At 38.2% G+C, this 17,464-nt stretch overlaps 1 protein-coding gene across 3 annotated transcripts in view; it reads right to left on the bottom strand.

The window, feature by feature from the left end:
* Nucleotides 1–7,373: 7,373 nt before the first annotated feature.
* lrguk (leucine-rich repeats and guanylate kinase domain containing) overlaps nt 7,374–17,464 on the bottom strand; it is a 28,006-nt gene continuing 17,915 nt past the window's right edge. The window contains exons 13-22 of one of the 3 annotated variants that reach the window (XM_083527985.1): nt 16,912–17,031; nt 16,738–16,834; nt 15,499–15,612; nt 14,222–14,423; nt 13,975–14,094; nt 13,105–13,220; nt 12,867–12,955; nt 10,433–10,501; nt 8,696–8,850; nt 7,374–7,896 (exon numbers count right to left, since the gene is read on the bottom strand). In XM_083527985.1, the coding sequence (XP_083384111.1) occupies nt 7,703–7,896; nt 8,696–8,850; nt 10,433–10,501; nt 12,867–12,955; nt 13,105–13,220; nt 13,975–14,094; nt 14,222–14,423; nt 15,499–15,612; nt 16,738–16,834; nt 16,912–17,031 (1,276 nt within the window). In that variant the 3' untranslated portion in view covers nt 7,374–7,702. Of the gene's footprint in view, nt 7,897–8,659; nt 8,851–10,432; nt 10,502–12,866; nt 12,956–13,104; nt 13,221–13,974; nt 14,095–14,221; nt 14,424–15,498; nt 15,613–16,737; nt 16,835–16,911; nt 17,032–17,464 lie in introns of those variants that run through there. The other 2 variants (XM_083527986.1, XM_083527987.1) reach the window with 2 other exon arrangements.

The raw sequence follows: 17,464 nt of genomic DNA, 5'->3' as shown, positions 1-17,464 counted from the left end.
GATATGAGCTCCTAGATCTTGAATATTTCTTCTTCATTTGAATTGTATTTCAACTCAGAATGCACAGGCATCTTAAGTTCTCTGATGCGACTCCTCCTGCTCGGGTCACTCTCTGCAAGCTTCCTGTTGAAGCAAGACTCAAAACTCTTGTCTTCGCATTCCAGGCATCAAAGGATTTACACATCGGCAAGTCAGCTCAGGTCTCCGACCTCAGGGGTCCTGACGTGTCCTTCTCTGAGGTCTAAACTCGCTCATTATGCAAGATCGCGCTCCGCCGGTATCCTGTGGTGAAATTAGTGGTGAAATTAGTTTTCACCTTCACTCTGACTGACCCTTCTACAAACGCCTAATTGCCTACAGACCGTCCTCTTACGACAGTCTCTTGCTCTGCATTGACCTCCATTTCCCTTGCTTTCTTGGTTATTGATTTTTTTTATGTTATTACTTATCCGCAAATGGACTCTTTTCCTACTATGGGTCTTGTATATCTTGCACCTTTGACTGTCGAAGTATTTCGAAAGTCATTTTCAATATGGCGAGGCTAGATCAAAACTTTTTGCAGTCTATGAAAGTCTTGAGATGTGAAGAATGGCTTGCTCATTAGGGCTAAACTATCATTGCACCATATGTTTTCGGACACCTGGTCATAAGTATGGTGTTTTTTGAGCATCGTAAAAAAACATTCGTTCCATATTTAGTCTAAATTTGCTCGTATAGCTCCCTCCAGTCTTCTGGGAAGATGTTCCACTAGATTTTGAAGTGTGCTTGTGGAGATTTGTGCTCCTTCAGACAGAAGGGTGTTAGTAAAGTCGAGTACTGATGTAGGTGAGGTGAGGAGGACTGGGGTGCAGTCAGTGTTCACATTCATTCCAAAGGTGTTATAGAGGGAGATCTTCCACTCCAACCCATGTAAAGCATAACTTTATGGTGTTAGTTCAAGTGAAGAGAAAAGTAATGCTACTGCATCTTAAGACGTACAATCATCTGCCCTCAGCTATGCGATACAAATTGGGAAAGTACCACATATGACTGGAAAATGTGGGTGTCCTGATACATTTGTCCATATAGTGTATAAATGTATGTTTTTATTTATATATGTAAAGCTACTTTAAAAGCATCTTTGGATGCAGTACCATTAAATTTTTCCTTCACTTGAATTAGGAGACCCAAACCTGTTCCAGCATGACAATGCCCCTGTGCACAAAGCCAGCTCATAGGATGGATTGAAAGATCTCCTGCAATAGAGCTCTGACCTCAACCCTACTGAACACCTTTGGGATGAATGTGAACACGGAATGTGCACCCCAGGCCTCCTCAATGAATTTCTGTATAATGTTGAAAAAGCAAAAAAATACTATTCTTATGTCTACAAACTCTGCGTGTGTGTGGTGTGTAGATTCCTATCTTCAGTACAGTATATTAATCTGTGCGGTTACATTCCATTAACGCTTCATTATTCAAAGCGAAGCTTTTAATTAAACGAGCCACAACACCCACACCATTTAAAGACGGCATTCCTGAATCATAAACAAAGAAAATCGGAAACATAATTCACCCTCGAGTCTGACAGCTCGTTCATCTCCATGTACTGAGATCTTTTGGTTTTTTTCTGTGATGTCTTCAAAGAACAAAGACGACCCAAACATACGTATAAATCACGACTTTGCATGTTTAATAATTACGAAACAAAAAGCCGGGTTGAATTAATTTATGTTTACAGTTATACAAATAATTTCTTTTTTCACAGATCAAAAAAGGATCACAGATTTGATCATATTTACTGTTTTCTTTTATGTAAGAAAAAGTTTATGACGAATATCTAAAAATTACTAGGTAAAGTCGCATTAAAGTGATTAATTTATTAACAATTCTGATCATTTTCTTTTATAGTCCAAATTTTTTTTTAAAAAAACACAGATTTTTTTTTTTCATTTAACTGATTTCTTTTTATATTAATTACATTTAAAAAAATATATATTTGAATTTATAAAAGTTTTATTTGTAAAACTATTTTATAGAAAAACAAACAAAAAAATGTACCAAATTATAAATCAGCAGGAGTATTATTCAGAGAAAAAATATCACTATATATAATCTAGTATATAATTTATGGGCCCTGGAGTTCCAGAGCGCTTCATTGTTTTAATGAATGATATGCAAATAATGTAGCTTGCGGCAATGACACACTTTTAGAAAATTAATCGCTATATAACGGATCCTCAGAAACATGCACGATGAGCGAATAAGTTCGAGATGAATTCTAAGTACAAGCAGTTAGGCTTAGACATGATATAGATGATCATGGTGCCTGAGTGGGTGATAAATAATGGCTTTAAATATATTGCTTCACTGTTAGAATGAAAGATTTTTGCATTTTGTTGTAACAATATATATAAACATAAGTGTTAAACTGTTGATCAGTTCTGTAATTTCACAATTCTTGTTAGAGTTACTGACTGTGAGCCTGTTGATTTAACAGCAGGGGTCACAATGTCAAAGAACTCAAACAAAAGGGAAAACAATTAGAGTTCGCAGTTAGCATTTGAAAAGAAATGCGCCAGAGCTTCTCGCATTAACATTTTCCAGCAACCTTGAAACTTAGTACCTTAGAAATCCAATGTAGAAGTCAAGTCAAGTCAAGTCAAGTTTATTTGTATAGCGCTTTTCACAACAGACATTGTCTCAAAGCAGCTTTACAGAAAACAACAGTGAAGGTGAATGGTGTGCGTTTGTCCCTGATGAGCAGCCGTGGTGACAGTGGCAAGGAAAAAGATGATATGAGGAAGAAACCTTGAGAGGAACCAGACTCAAAGGGGAACCCATCCTCATATGGGTGACATCAAGAGTTTGGTCATAAATCTTTCAACAATACAGAACAATTTGTGATCATCATAGATCCAGCATCAGCTTCTCCATGCCAGGGCCTTTAAACACTCGGCATCTACTTCTCCATGATCATCCATAGGTCCATAATCTTCACGAGGTGGGACGTGACTGGAGCTGGCCAAACCTCAGGATGCCTCGGGATGGGGAGAGAAAGAGAAGTAGTGGAGAGGAATTAGCGTAGCTGCTGTTCATGATATTAACAGCACAAGTTGATAATGTGCATGTAATCATATATTCTGGAGCACAAGGTTGTGATGTGATGTGTGTGATGTGTGTTATGTGTAGGCTTTGCTAAAAAGATATGTTTTTAATCTACACTTAAACTGGGAGAGTGTATCTGAACCCCGAACACTGTCAGGAAGACTATTCCAGAGTTTAGGAGCTAAATGTGAAAATGCTCTACCGCCTTTAGTGGACTTTGCTATTCTAGGAACTACTAGAAGCCCAGAGTTTTGAGATCTCAGGGAGCGTGACGGATTGTAGCGTGTTAAGAGACTGGATAGATACATGGGAGCCAAACCATTTAGTGCTTTATAAGTGAGTAGCAGTAGTTTGTAGTCTATTCGAAACTTAATAGGAAGCCAATGTAGGGACGATAAGATTGGGGTTATATGATCGTATTTTTTTGACCTAGTAAGAACTCTTGCTGCTGCATTCTGAACTAACTGAAGCTTGTTTATTAATGATGCAGGACATCCACCTAGTAATGCATTACAGTAGTCTATTCTAGAGGTCATAAACGCATGGACGAGCTTCTCTGCATCAGATATAGATAACATATTTCTTAGCTTAGAAATATTTCTAAGGTGAAAGAAGGCTGTTTTTGTAACTTGATTGATGTGATTTTTAAAAGATAAGTTGCTGTCTAAAATAACTCCCAGGTCTTTTACCGTTGAACTAGTAGTTACAGAACAACCGTCTAAATGCAGGTTGAGATGCTGGAGCTTCTGTGTACTATTTTTTGGGCCGATGAGCAAAATCTCCGTTTTATCAGAATTTAATAGCAGAAAGTTATGGGTCATCCAATCTCTTATTTCTTCAACACACTCAGTTATGCGAGCTATGCGCCTGGTTTGGATGAAATATATAGCTGGGTATCATCAGCATAACAATGGAAGCTAATTCCATGCCTTCTAATAATATTTCCTAATGGAAGCATGTATATTGTAAAAAGCAGGGGTCCTAGAACTGACCCTTGTGGCACGCCATAATTTACTAGCATTATCCTGGATAGCTCTCCATTTAAATCTACGAAATGGTAACGATTGGACAGGTAGGATTTAAACCAGCTTAATGCCTGTCCCTGAATACCGATGTAATTCTGTAAGCAATCGAGGAGAAGATCATGATCTATAGTGTCGAACGCAGCACTAAGATCTAGTAAAACTAATAGGGAGATGTAGCCTTGGTCTGAAGCTAAAAACAGGTCGTTAGTGATTTTAACTAGAGCAGTTTCTGTGCTATGATGGGGCCTAAAACCTGACTGAAACTCTTCAAAGATATTGTTCTCCTGCAAGTGGTTACATAACTGGGCAGCGACAATCTTTTCTAAAATCTTAGACATAAATGGGAGATTTGAAATTGGTCTGTAATTCGATAGCGTGCTTGGATCCAGATTAGGTTTTTTAATGAGGGGCTTAATAACTGCTAACTTGAGGGATTTAGGGACATGACCTAACGATAGTGAGGAGTTAATAATATTGAGAAGAGGCTCACCAGCTGTATATAACACTTCCTTCAGTAGTTTAGTGGGAATTGGATCTAACTGACATGTTGTTGATTTAGCTTTTATAATAGCATCATACAGCTCTTCCTGTCCTATACATGTAAAACAGTGTAGTTGTGGGGTTGTAAGTACGATTGTGTCAGGAGATGCTGTCAGAGGTTGAACTGCCACAATTGTTTTTCTAATGTTATCTATTTTTTCAGTAAAGAAATTCATAAAGTCCTCACTACTAAACTGTGATGGAACACATTTTTCAGATCCCTGATTTGTTGTTAATTTAGCGACTGTACTGAAAAGGAACCTGGGGTTGTTTTTGTTATTGTCTATGAGTTTGCTCAGGTGTTTAGCTCTAGCAGCTTTTAGCGCCTGTCTGTAGCTGAGCACTCTGTCTTTATACGCAATTATAAATACCTCCAATTTAGTTTTCCTCCATTTTCTCTCCAGATTACGTGTTGATCTCTTCAGGGCATGCGTATGACTATTATACCAAGGTGCAGGTGCTTGTTCTCGAACCTTTTTTAACCGGATGGGGGCAACAGTGTCTAAAGTGCTAGTGAGGATAAGGTCTATGTTGTTCGCCATCTCATCAAGATGATCAGCAGTTATGGGTTTAATGTGAAACTGAGATAAATCAGGCAGGTTATTTATGAATCTGTCCTTAGTGGTTGGAATAATAGTCCTACCAAGTCGATACCGTGGTGAAACACGGTTAATCTGCTCTACCGGTAGTGTGTACAGTAGGAGATAATGGTCTGTGATGTCATCACTCTGGGGTAAAATATCTATATCAGTGACGTCTGCTACGTAGGATATTATTAAGTCTAGTGTGTGGTTAAAACGGTGGGTTGGTCTGGTGACGTTTTGTTTAACTCCAAAAGAGTTTAGTAAATCGACAAATGATAATCCTAGGGCATCGTTTGCATCATCTACATGAATATTAAAATCTCCTACAAGCAGCACTTTATCAAAACTGATCAAGAGGTCTGAGAGAAAACAAGCAAACTCATGAAGAAAATCAGCGTAGGGTCCTGGGGGTCTGTACACGGTGACCAGAGCGAGTTTTATATGCATGTCTGAAAGTGCAATTTTAAGAACTAGTCCAGACTTAAAAGGTCCCAGAATGCAATGCAACAAGTTATGGCAGAGGTATGGCCCGGCTCGTTAGTGATCAATTAGATGGTGTAAACAGTGTTATTAGCATTAAAGTGCAGGTTTTAACAGAGCAAGGGATTACGCTGTGTTCGACTAAAGCTCGAAAGTCTGATTAGGAAAAATAAAACCCAATATAAAAAGTTAAGCATTAAAAACGCATTATGTTCTTCTCAAACGCAAGCTCAGCAATCATATCTACATGGCTGCTGAACATACGGACAAAAGTTTAGAGACGAATGATAACTGGTGCTGTTCTGACCACGTGTGTTTCCACGTCTGCGATTTCTTCATGGACCGCAAGTTACGTGAAAAGAGCATGCATGAGATTCTGCATGAAAATGGGCACATCTGCCACAGAAACATCTGATGTGACGTATGTTTAACATAGTGATTTGGAGATCCTGCAACAAGTCGTCTGAGGTGTTTTGAGTGGCTTCAAGAGCGGAAGAACATCCCTGGAAGATGATGAGAGATTGCTTGACAAGCTTCCTATAGAAGATTCCAGGACACGTTCCAGAAGTGGCAGGAACATTGGGAGTGCTGTATTTCTGTTCAAGGGGACTTTTCTGCAAGTGAGTGTGGAAACGTAGATAAATAAAGTACTTTCTTGTAAACAGAGCCAATCTCCAAATATATATATATATATACACACATACGGAATACGCTTAGAATTAGATGGTTAACCCTGAGGCATTTCTTTTCTAACTCCGTATGGGCGAACAAAAGTGGCGCAGTTCTGAAGTCCGACTTCCCACTTTGGAGGTAAATCAAACGCAGCGTAAACCAGGATGTAAAAACAAAAAAATTATAATAATTTATTATTTCCCACATCTCTAAAACTAAATGCTTAGTTTCTTATTGAAACGTGAAGCCAGTAATGCCCCCTGCTTTGGTGTTTAACCGACGTTAGAAAGGTTATGCCTGCGAGCCGTGTTCTCCTGCATTGTTGGCCTGTCTTGTCTGAAACTGCCTCTGAATTATAAGATTATTATAACATCTGTTGGTTTGAGGCTACGACACTGACAGATGGCCAAGTGTGTGAATGTGTGCAAGCTCACACACTGACAAATACTCACACAAACACTGAACCTAGATTCCGGCGTACCAACATCAAACCGCATGCTTTCAGAACATTTAAACTACCACCTGAGATGTTTCTATCCGAACTGTTGCAAACCACAAATTATACTAACAGTCTGTTGAAGGAGCTTTAAGCTATAGCGCTAGATCTTCATCAAACCACTTATAGAAACATCAGAAAGTTGTGCATTGTCTCATTTCAAGCTACACAAGAACACTCTAAATTCTAGTGGAACATCATCCCAGAAGGGTGGAGGTTGTTATAACAGTGTATGGGGAATGCATTTGGAATGAGATGTTCGAAAAGCACATAATCTTACTGTCCACAAACGTTGTTCCACGTAGTGAAATGAAAATTGGCTTTAATGGTGGATAAGTGTTTCGAACACCAAAGATAAATAAATTGTTTATTTTTCATCAACAGGAGAAAAACAAAGACTGGAAATGGACTTAGACTATATTTTTTTTAATTAGAATTAAAAAGTTTATTTATTCATTTTCTCCCGCTTATCCCTAATTCGGGTCGCGAATTTATAACAATAAATATATTTATAAAAATCTAGGTATATTTGTGGATGTGATTTCATTGTGGACCCAAAATGCATGAAGGCGAGTTTAAATGATTGCTATAATACCCAAGTAATTTATTTTCACTGTATTATTCAGCGTTATAGCATCATTATTAAGACTATATTACAACAGATACAATTTATGGTCACGTCACTGATCTTTAATTCTACTATGATGTCATCAGGACATGTCATCATATGGAGAAATTGTAATGTTTATGATTTACATCACTACTCGCAACACAGACGTTTAACTCTGGCGTTACAATCCAATTCCTTTCTCTTTCAGCTATCCCTCATCCACCTGTCCTGCCTGCCCTGTCAGCTGTTGCTTAGATGCTGCTTCGGCACTCTTGCGCCCCAGCGGGATTGGAGGGAGAATGGGTTTGGTCTTGGAGCCTGGACGTCCCGGAGAGGAGACCACGGTCGCTTGCTCAGGAATGGAGTGTGATGATTCGGGGCTCAGACCTGGCTCCATGCGATCTGCTGGGAAAAGAACAGTCAAACAGCAGGGTCCAGAATTTACATGGTGTATCATCGAGAAATGAAAACATGACTCAATTTTGTACTTCATGAAGTATAAGGAAAGCATGCAGTCTTCCTTCAAAAGTTTGAGATCTTGTACCATGGGAATACATCTAGCAGCAGATTGTCATTTTTTTCCTGTATATTACGCCGCTGTTGAGTTTTTAATGCTGATTGGTCAAGAATTTGTTGATTCGTTTTCTATAACGGGCAAAAGATCCCGGCTGTAATTCAATGAATTCAGTATTTATTATTTATTTCGGTTATAATATTAATTATATCAACATGATCGTTAAAAAAATACGGTATCATTTTTACATCGAATGCTAACACAGTTTACTATGAAGCAATACGATGTGTCTTCCTTGGATTGTTGCTGTGACGTAGGAGAAATAAAAGTCTGTTATACAGGCTCATGTTTAAATAATCAACTTACGGGGGTGGAATTTGTATTATTTTTTAATAACAGCACCCCCGCAGGTGATTCCTTCCTTATAATGTATAATAATTATTACATTTATTGTCTTTTATAAGGAAAAAAAAAAGAAAAACAAAACAACAAACGTTGGTGTACCAGTTAGCGGGTACATATTAAAGTGAGTTTCTGTAGTTGTTTAAATATGAAAAAAAAAATCAAGAAATCAGGAAGCTTATCTAATTTCTTTATAATAAAAAAAAAAAAACATAAAACAATGTCACTGTAGTAAACTAAAGCATTTTATTCAGACAGAATTAGAGAGGCAAGTTTGGTGCTTGCCTTTGAGTTTTTCCAGATTTTGCCCCAACAGGGAGACATCTAGAGGCTCCACCTTTGACCCAGACCCTGCATCCAAGCCATCAGCTGGGCTTCCCACAGAGAGAACTGCTGAGCTGTTCATGGACAGGCCGGAACCAACGCAGGATTCCTCGGAGCTGAGACGGAGAGGGAAGGAATGGAAAATGAGAATGTACTGTATTATTATGTACAGTTCCTAAAAAACTTGATCTGTACTAAAGGGGTTTTAAGTTTTTTACCCCAATGCAATGTGTAGGGAACTCTCTGTGTCCTCAGTGCTTCATGGTTTTATATATATATATATATATATATATATATATATATATATATATATATACACCGATTAAGCAGAACATTATAAACACCTGCCAAATATTGTGTTGGTCCCCCTTTTGCTGCTAAAACAGTTCTGACAAATCGAGCATTAACAGCATGAACTTCCTCAGCAGTTTGATCTACAGGAGCTCGTTTGTTGGATCGGACCACACGGACCAGCCTTCGCTCCACATGTGCATCAATGAGCCTTAGTTCACCACTCTTCACTTTTAATAGATACTGACCACTGCAGACCAGGAACACCCAACAAGAGCTGCAGTTTTGGAGATGCTCTGACCCAGTCGTCAATTGGTACCGGGCCACACAGAAAGAATACATAACTTACATTATTTCCGTTTTATTTATTATCTGATTCTGAACGATGTTTTATTTTGGAAAATGACCGGATTCTCTCCACCACATCTGTCTATGACTCACTCTTGATGCATGTCATGAGGCCTCGGTCACATGTCTTACCTCCATCCGCTACCTTCTTAAAGGGGCTCCGGCCGCTAACACATAATACATTACCGCTAAATTGAAACCCCCAAGCGAGCAAAATGACCAAAAAACAACACAGTGGATTCAAGTTTATTATTATATTTGGAAAATACCAGTTTTTATGGTCGTATCATTTTATTTTGTTGTATGTATCCACCAAACCTTAAAGGCCGGTCGGTGAAAATATACATTAAACCGGTCTGTAGCGCAAAAAAAAGGTTGGGGACCACTGGCCTAGACATCAGAATTTGTTAGACAAATCCTTACGCTTGCCCATTTTTCCTGCTTCTGACACGTCAACTTTGAGGACAAATTTTTCACTTGTTGCCTAATAAATATATTCACCCACCAACAGGTGCCATGATGAACTCATTTATTGGCTCATTGGTCATAATGTTATAATGTAATATATTTATATATATTCACACACACATATATTTCCCAGTTACTAAAAGTTGAAGCAGTGTGCTTCAGTAACTCATTACATCTCCTGAGACTAAATTTGCACATGTTTAAATATCTTGAAGCTATGCGGGTTTCACACATTCAGCTGTGAGTTCTTGTGTTTTTACGAGCACAAACACCGACAGCTATACATTAGCATTTTTGTATATTTCACCATATTTCATCTAATGCCCAATCCCACCCCCAACACCCCATATCTTCTACCCCTAGCAAGAGCTAACACGTTACCTCAGGTCTGCAAATTATGATTGCATGCATCTGATTGACGCTTGTACGAATAAAAACAGGTGTGAAATGCGGTGATTTATTACAGAAAAAAAAATGAATGGGTGTGGCTAAATCATAGTGAAAAAAAAATAATGCACACAGTTGAAAGTTGAACCGGATGAGTGCAGGTCAGAGGTTAGAGGTCAGTGGGTTGTTGTGTGTGCTGTGTACCTGCTGTCTTCGTTATGACCAGCAGTGTGAGAATGTGGGGTCAGTAAGGATGGAGTTGTGTGAGCATATCTGCAAAATGCAAGCACACACAAGCGTAATAATAAAGTACAATGATGCATGAAGGTGGCGTGCTCAACATGTCTTCAGTATTGACATAATGCATTATAAATAGAGCTGAAACGATTCCTCGAGTAACTCGAGTAATTCAAATACAAAATTAGTCCATTTAACTACATACGAAGCACAGTGTTTCCCCACGGACCATTATTAATGACGCACCACCCGTTAATCTCTGGACCGCTTTGGGGTTTCATCTCTAATATACTTTCCACTTGAAGACTGTTTTGTGTGTAATCCAAGTTTATAAATCAGACCCCTGGACAGGTAAACAGGAGACGAAACAGAACGGAGAGAAAACAGCGAGAAGATTCGGGACAAAGAACACAACAAAAAGTTTCCGAAGTTTAGGATCATTTCTAACTAAAACATAAAGAAAACACCATACAGTGTTTTTACCTTTTTTATTTTTTAAGTAATTTGAACTTGATTTTGATATTTTTATTTACGACTTTTGTATCTCTATATTTGTATTTGAACGTTCCCTGGTGGTCTAGTGGTTAGGATGCGGTGCTCTCACCGCTATGGCCCGGGTTTGATCCCCGGTCAGGGAACCAACCCCAGCCACTCCTAGTGCCGGTCCCAAGCCCGGATAAATGGGGAGGGTTGCGTTAGGAAGGGCATCCAGCGTAAAAACATGTGCCAAATCAAACATGATCCGCTGATCCGCTGTGGCGCCCCCTAATGGGAGAAGCCGAAAGAAAATTTGTATTTGTATTCGCATTTTGATGTAATATGGCAATTAATGGGTTTAGTGTTCACAGATTGCAATTTCAGCAATAAATTATAAATGACTTGATCGTTTCAAAAGACCCCTCTTATTTCCTCTTGTATATTTAGTATCGCTCTTTAATAAAGAAAAAGCACTTACTCGAATAATCGATGGAATAATTGGTAGAAAACCTGATTACTAAAATAATCCATAGCTTCAGTCCTAATTATAAACATAGCTTCAAAATACAAACTAAAATACTAAAATTTCCTCTTTTGTGCAGTCGGAAAGAAAAGGAGATGTTGTTTTTGAGTTGAACACCGGTGCCCTCGATGTCTCAGTCTTTCTGAGGTCAGGGGTTCAAATAATTCGACTCGTATTGTTACGACTTTATTCTCTCAGGTTTGACTTTTTTTTTTACTGAAAAAATTAATTATGACTATTCTCATGTTTTACTTTTTTTCTCAAAAAAATAAAATAAAATACAACTTTATTCTCTTTTTTTTCTCAAAAATTGCGACTCAATTGTTGTAATTGAGAACGTTTTTTTCCTTAAAAAATTCTTGTAAAATTTGACCTTTTTTCTCGGACTTTATTTTCATAAGTTCAAACTTTTTTTCTTTAAAAAATTACGACTCGATTCTTGTAAGTTTGACCTTTTTTTTCAAGAATTATGCCTTTATTCTGATAAGTTTGTCTTTTTTCCCCCAAAAAAATTACGACTTTATTCTCGTAAGTATGAATTTTTTTTTATGCAATAATTAGGACTTCATTCTCATAAATGTTTTTCTCAAAAATTACGACTCAATTCTTGTAGGTTTTTCCTTTTTTTTTTAATTTACTATTGACTCTTGTATTGCTACTGTCTCGTAATCTTCGAATTTTTTTTACAAACAGCATTGTAGTCTAAAAGTGCTGACTAGAGATAAAAAAAAAAAGTCATTAAAAAACTGGCTAGATTAAATTAGATCCATCAAATTTAACCAATAAAATTTTATAATAATATTTGGCTTATATTATGTTCTTCACTCCAAAGTGTATCCTATGAGTGTATGCACAGAAATACACTATATGGGGCAAAAGTTTGTGGACACCTGGCCAAATGATTAGTATATACTTTCCTGAAAATCTCATTCCACCTTTGATCTCCTTTTGCTGTTATAATAATCTCCACCCCTCTGGAACGATGTTCCAGTAGATTGTGTTAGTAGGTTAGTAGGTTAGGGTGTTAGTAAAGTCAGGTACTGATGTAGGTGATATAAGGAGGACTAGGGTGCAGTCAGGGTTTACATTCATCCTAATAGGGTTAAAGTCAGATCTCTATAGCAGCAAATCTTCCACTCCAACCCATGTAAAGCAGATCTTTTGGCTTTGTGCATGTTGGAACAGGGATATGGATCTTCTAGGTCAAGTGAAGGGAAACTTTAAGAACTACATATGGCTGGAAAAGTCAGATGTCCCAATACTTGTGTCCAAATTGTATGTAAGCAGGTTTTTCCCAGTTGCCCGAAACCCTTAACTACACCCACTGATGCATAAATATTTAAACGCCAGGTTACAGCAGTATTCGCCAATATTTCCCCTTATTTTACTGAATCACTGTACCTTTTAAAGAGCTGTGTGTAAGCCCTGGGAATCTTACCCACCAGGGCATCTCGAACCATCAGCTGTCTTCTATGGATGGAAGCCAGTTCCTACAACACAGGCACAGAAAACCAATCAGTCCAAGCAGTGAAATCGATCCAAAACACAATCATAATTTCCAGGACAAATTTTCATTCTGTCTCTCTTTTATACTCGCTCATCATTTTTATTTTCCATTTGTTTATTCCCTCTGACTCACAGCTGAAGATTTCTGCGGCAGCGGCCTGGCATGAACTTTGCTGTGGTAATTTTGGCTGTAGGCGTCTGTAGTGTTGGCTTCGAGTTTTCTGGCAGGCGTAGAATTACCACCCTCATCTGAAACAAACACACACACACACACACACACACACACACACACACACACACACACACACACACACACACATTCAAGTAACTGCACACACACAAAAAAAGTATATGAACTTGTGGAACTATTAAATAAAAGACTCTGTGACAGAATAAAAAAGAGGAGAAAAGGCATCTGGAAAACTAACAGATGAACGAGTTCCAAGTAGAAACATCACTGCAATTAATTTTCAACCAGATTTTAACATTTGAAGAAAAGTAAAAAATAAAAAAAAATAAAAAAGTTTTAACTTTTAAACTACGAGTTAACACCAATATCTTCATGCACTACACTGCACATATCTCACATTCAAACCCTCTCTTTCTCGTTTTCTCTCTCTTTAATATCTACACTATACAGTATAAACAAAAGTATTGGGACACCTGACTCTTCCAGCCATATGTGGTTCATCCCCATGCTTGAACTAGGAGACCCAAAGCTGTTCCATAATGACAAAGCTCCTGTGCACAAAGCCTGCTCCATGAAGAATTCTAGAGCTAATGACCCGCCTGGATATACACTGTATTGCCAAAAGTTTGCGGACACATTGCTCTTATAATTCCCTTCACACTTTCAGACACCAAAATTGTTTTATACCGCATCCTGTGTGCCAATTGAGTGCCTCCAGCTTTGTGGTAACAGTTCGGAGGATGTATGGCATCATATGGCAGGAAAGATCAGGTGTCCAAATACTCCCAAGCGATTAAAATGAATGAGTTTTACCAGTGATGACGTTTTGCGGTGTAACTCCGGTGCTCCGCCCACCTTCTTTCTCCTGCTCCTCCAAACCCAGGTACTCCTTTATAAGCTGCCTCAGAGCGCTGTAAGCCTCTTTGCGATCATCTGATATTAAAAATTATTGGAAAAAAAAAAGCTGGCTGTGAAAATTCAAGAGTTTACAGTACAGTTAATTATGTGAGCACACATTTCTTAAAGCCAATTAAATTCATCAAACATCTAAGCTCTTCACCAGAGAGAATCACGCTGTCAAAGAAGCCGGGCCGCTCCCTGTTGGTTTTGGCGTAGAGGTCGATCCGTGATACGGCTTTGTTTATCTGGTCGTTGGTGTAGAAGCCTCGGGCCTTCATGTGCGAAACGTAGCTCTCGGTTTTGGTCGGGATCAGCAGGATGTATCTGGGTTCGAAGTGGGAGGTTTTCAGACTAAACACACCCTTTGGACACAAAACACACATATAGTTAACAACAACATCAAGTAACACTTCAGATGACAGTTTACTTTCTAAATAACGCTTACAAAATTCGGAATATAGAATGGTTGCCATGTTAGTTTCTTTCACCCAGAATAAATCTCCAAACTTCCTTGCTCCAAAACAACCCCAAACCATTGAGCTTCCACCTCCATGTTTGATTGTAGGGGTGAAGCAATCTGTTAACATCTTCTTTCCTGTTCGTCATCTTATACAAGTTCTTCTGTTAGAGCTTGAAATGTCAAATTTGGACTCCACAGAACTTTCTATGTGGGTCCAGTTCTTATGTTTTTGCCTTAGTTTGTTGCATACAAACAAAATGAACATGCATGTGTCACAAAAACGATTAAAAAATTGATGTTTCCAAACATTTGACATTTAATTTTGACATGTATATTTAATAATAAATGTTTTATAATTGTGTATTGCAGCACCTAATAACGAACAGTTATAAAGTAATTACATTAAAGTATCCTTGGTTTTTTTTCTCAAATCCGATTGGTCAGAATTTGTTAATTAATTTCCTCTAACAAAAGCTTGTTCTAATGTTTACACTTCTGTAGTAACAATTTATTAAAAAAAATAAAAATTTATTAAATAAAAGAAAATTTACATTTTCGGTAACACTTTATTTTAAGGATCAGAAATTGACCAGTAAATAATAACTGTTTTTGTTAATGACTAGTTATAGACGTGTGTGCTATTACTTACTATTTATAAGGCCTTATTAGTTATTCTTTTATTTTTGTCTTATAGCCTCTTTATACTTGTTTCTGTCATAATGATGACCTTGTTAGGTAGGAATAAAAGGTACTAGTAGCTTGTTTAGGGAAAGGAAACTTTTCCTTGGCAAGGAAACATGTTTATGTAGAAAATTCAAAGCTTTGAAATCGTCCCCTCCAAAAAATTTACTAAATAAATGAAAATAACATTAATGCCTTCAAGGTTTGCGTACTTTTCGAGTGTAACAACAGAAGATCTTGTTTAAGCTGATCTCTATGGAAACAAATGCTTTTTTGACACATAGTCTGTACTGTACCTCCAGCTCCATATGAACACAGCAGGCCAGCCCTTCTCTGGCCACCCTCTCGATGGCCTCTCGAGACAAACCGTACCAATTCCCGTCGTACTGCATCGTCTGCACAAACTGACCCTACAGCAGAAAAAAGGTTCTGAACTAGATAAAGAGTATTCATGCTGTATTGTAAGCATCCTTCACATTCATCTGCTAAACAGCTCCTGTCTTGGATGTTCCAAACTTGCTCTCAAATCTTTAAACGGAAAAAGGCTTGCTCGCATTTTCACACTGTTAACCTTTGACCCTGTCGAACCAACATCTGGATCTGGTAATGAATTGGACTGTGAAGCATTTTGTCTTTTACAAGCGATTCCCGTCGGATCGTTGTGATTTTCCAGATGAATTAGCATTAAAACGCAAATACACATTACGATCTGTTTTATTATTTCACTTGAACAGTCCCTGAAATGAGCATCGTTTGAGCTCAGCAGAGTTGCCGATTGAGATTAATTTCAGGGTGCCAGCTGGCTGTGAGGATGACTACCGTGTCTGCATGCACATCTGTGGCCTAAGCGATAGAAGACCTGTCTGGTCTGTGATATCCACCTGAGATTTTCTCCTCGGCCATTTTGTTACATGTGGTTACAATCACGCTTCAAAGGAGTTCAGCACTAAATCAACCGGCGACCTCTGTTTATCAAAAGCCGCTGGACTAAAAAACAAAACAAAAAAAAAACCTCTAATAGGCAAAGCGTTCGGATACTAAAGGGCTGGAGAAACAGATCATGTACAATGTTCTGCCCGTCATCTCTTTCAAGTGTCTGGCGTGTCAGCGCTTTCACAACACGAGTTCAAAGCAAGCATCTCATCGTCTTGTTAGCCTGCTGGATCCATAGACGCAATGTCATGTCATGGTAGGTGATGAATATTTTCTAGATATCAAAACAAGATTACAGTTGAACGAGGCCAAAGATATAATACACAAATCGATAATCGATATATTTGGTGATACAATCAAATATTTTTTCTTTTTAGGTTCTTTTGTCTTCACTGCATCTAAATCTGTTTTTGTCAATGACACCCTTTGGAGGAAGTGTTTTTTTTCCAAGCGCCTAGCTTGTGCAATTCATCATGCTAAACTTTATTTTATGCGTTACTGTTATTAAGGTGTAAGCTGTAGTCCCTTCTCATGACATTTCACACAGCACAGTTTTGCTGTAGCATGAAATACATCCAGCAAAAACAAATTCACGAACGTACCATACGAGTCATGTTTTCAAATTCTTCTTCCTGGATGAAGTGGTAATCACAGCCATCTTCCTCGCCAAAATAGGGGCCCCTGGTGGTGTGGCAAGCCCTAAAACAGACACGGCGCAAGACATTCGTTCATAAATATGCACATATAAAACAAGCGACAAGGCAACGCACACTTACCCATAACCAAAGTAGTCACTATATTCATGACACAATCTGTGAGCGAGCTCCCTCTTTCCACAGGCCTGTGGACCTGTCAGGACCAGCATTGGGTATGGTGTGTCCAGACTGGGCAGAGTGCTGGGCAGATGGTATACAATTAATACAAATCAATAAAGGCTTTAATTTAAACATTTTAGAAAACAACTGCTACAAGATCAAAACACTTCAATCTCACAAGTTCACTATAGTGCTGGTTGGTTCCCTGGTTCCCATTGCAACAAGTAATGCTTTTAGTTTTGGTCCTTTCTTCTCTCATCGTCAGGTTATTGGTTTATTTTCCAAATGTGCGCAACCATTATGTGTTTACTCCACGATTAGTTTGCCAACTTATACCCCGGTGTGTCTGGTTTCTACGTCCTGTCTTCTTTTTTTTTCATTCTGAGCCGTATTTCTCTAGTCGCAAGTTGTTTCTAGTTTCTTAGGCTTTCTGGTTTTCTGGTTTGCTCAGTAGCTCCTAGTTTTATAACCATAAAGACTGTATAAGACTGTAGAAAGAATATTACTTATAATC

Source organism: Silurus aristotelis, assembly GCF_946808225.1.
Source record: "Silurus aristotelis genome assembly, chromosome: 24".
NCBI lineage: Eukaryota > Metazoa > Chordata > Actinopteri > Siluriformes > Siluridae > Silurus > Silurus aristotelis.
Note: the sequence above shows the minus strand (reverse complement) of the source record. Positions and strands in the feature narration are given on the sequence as shown.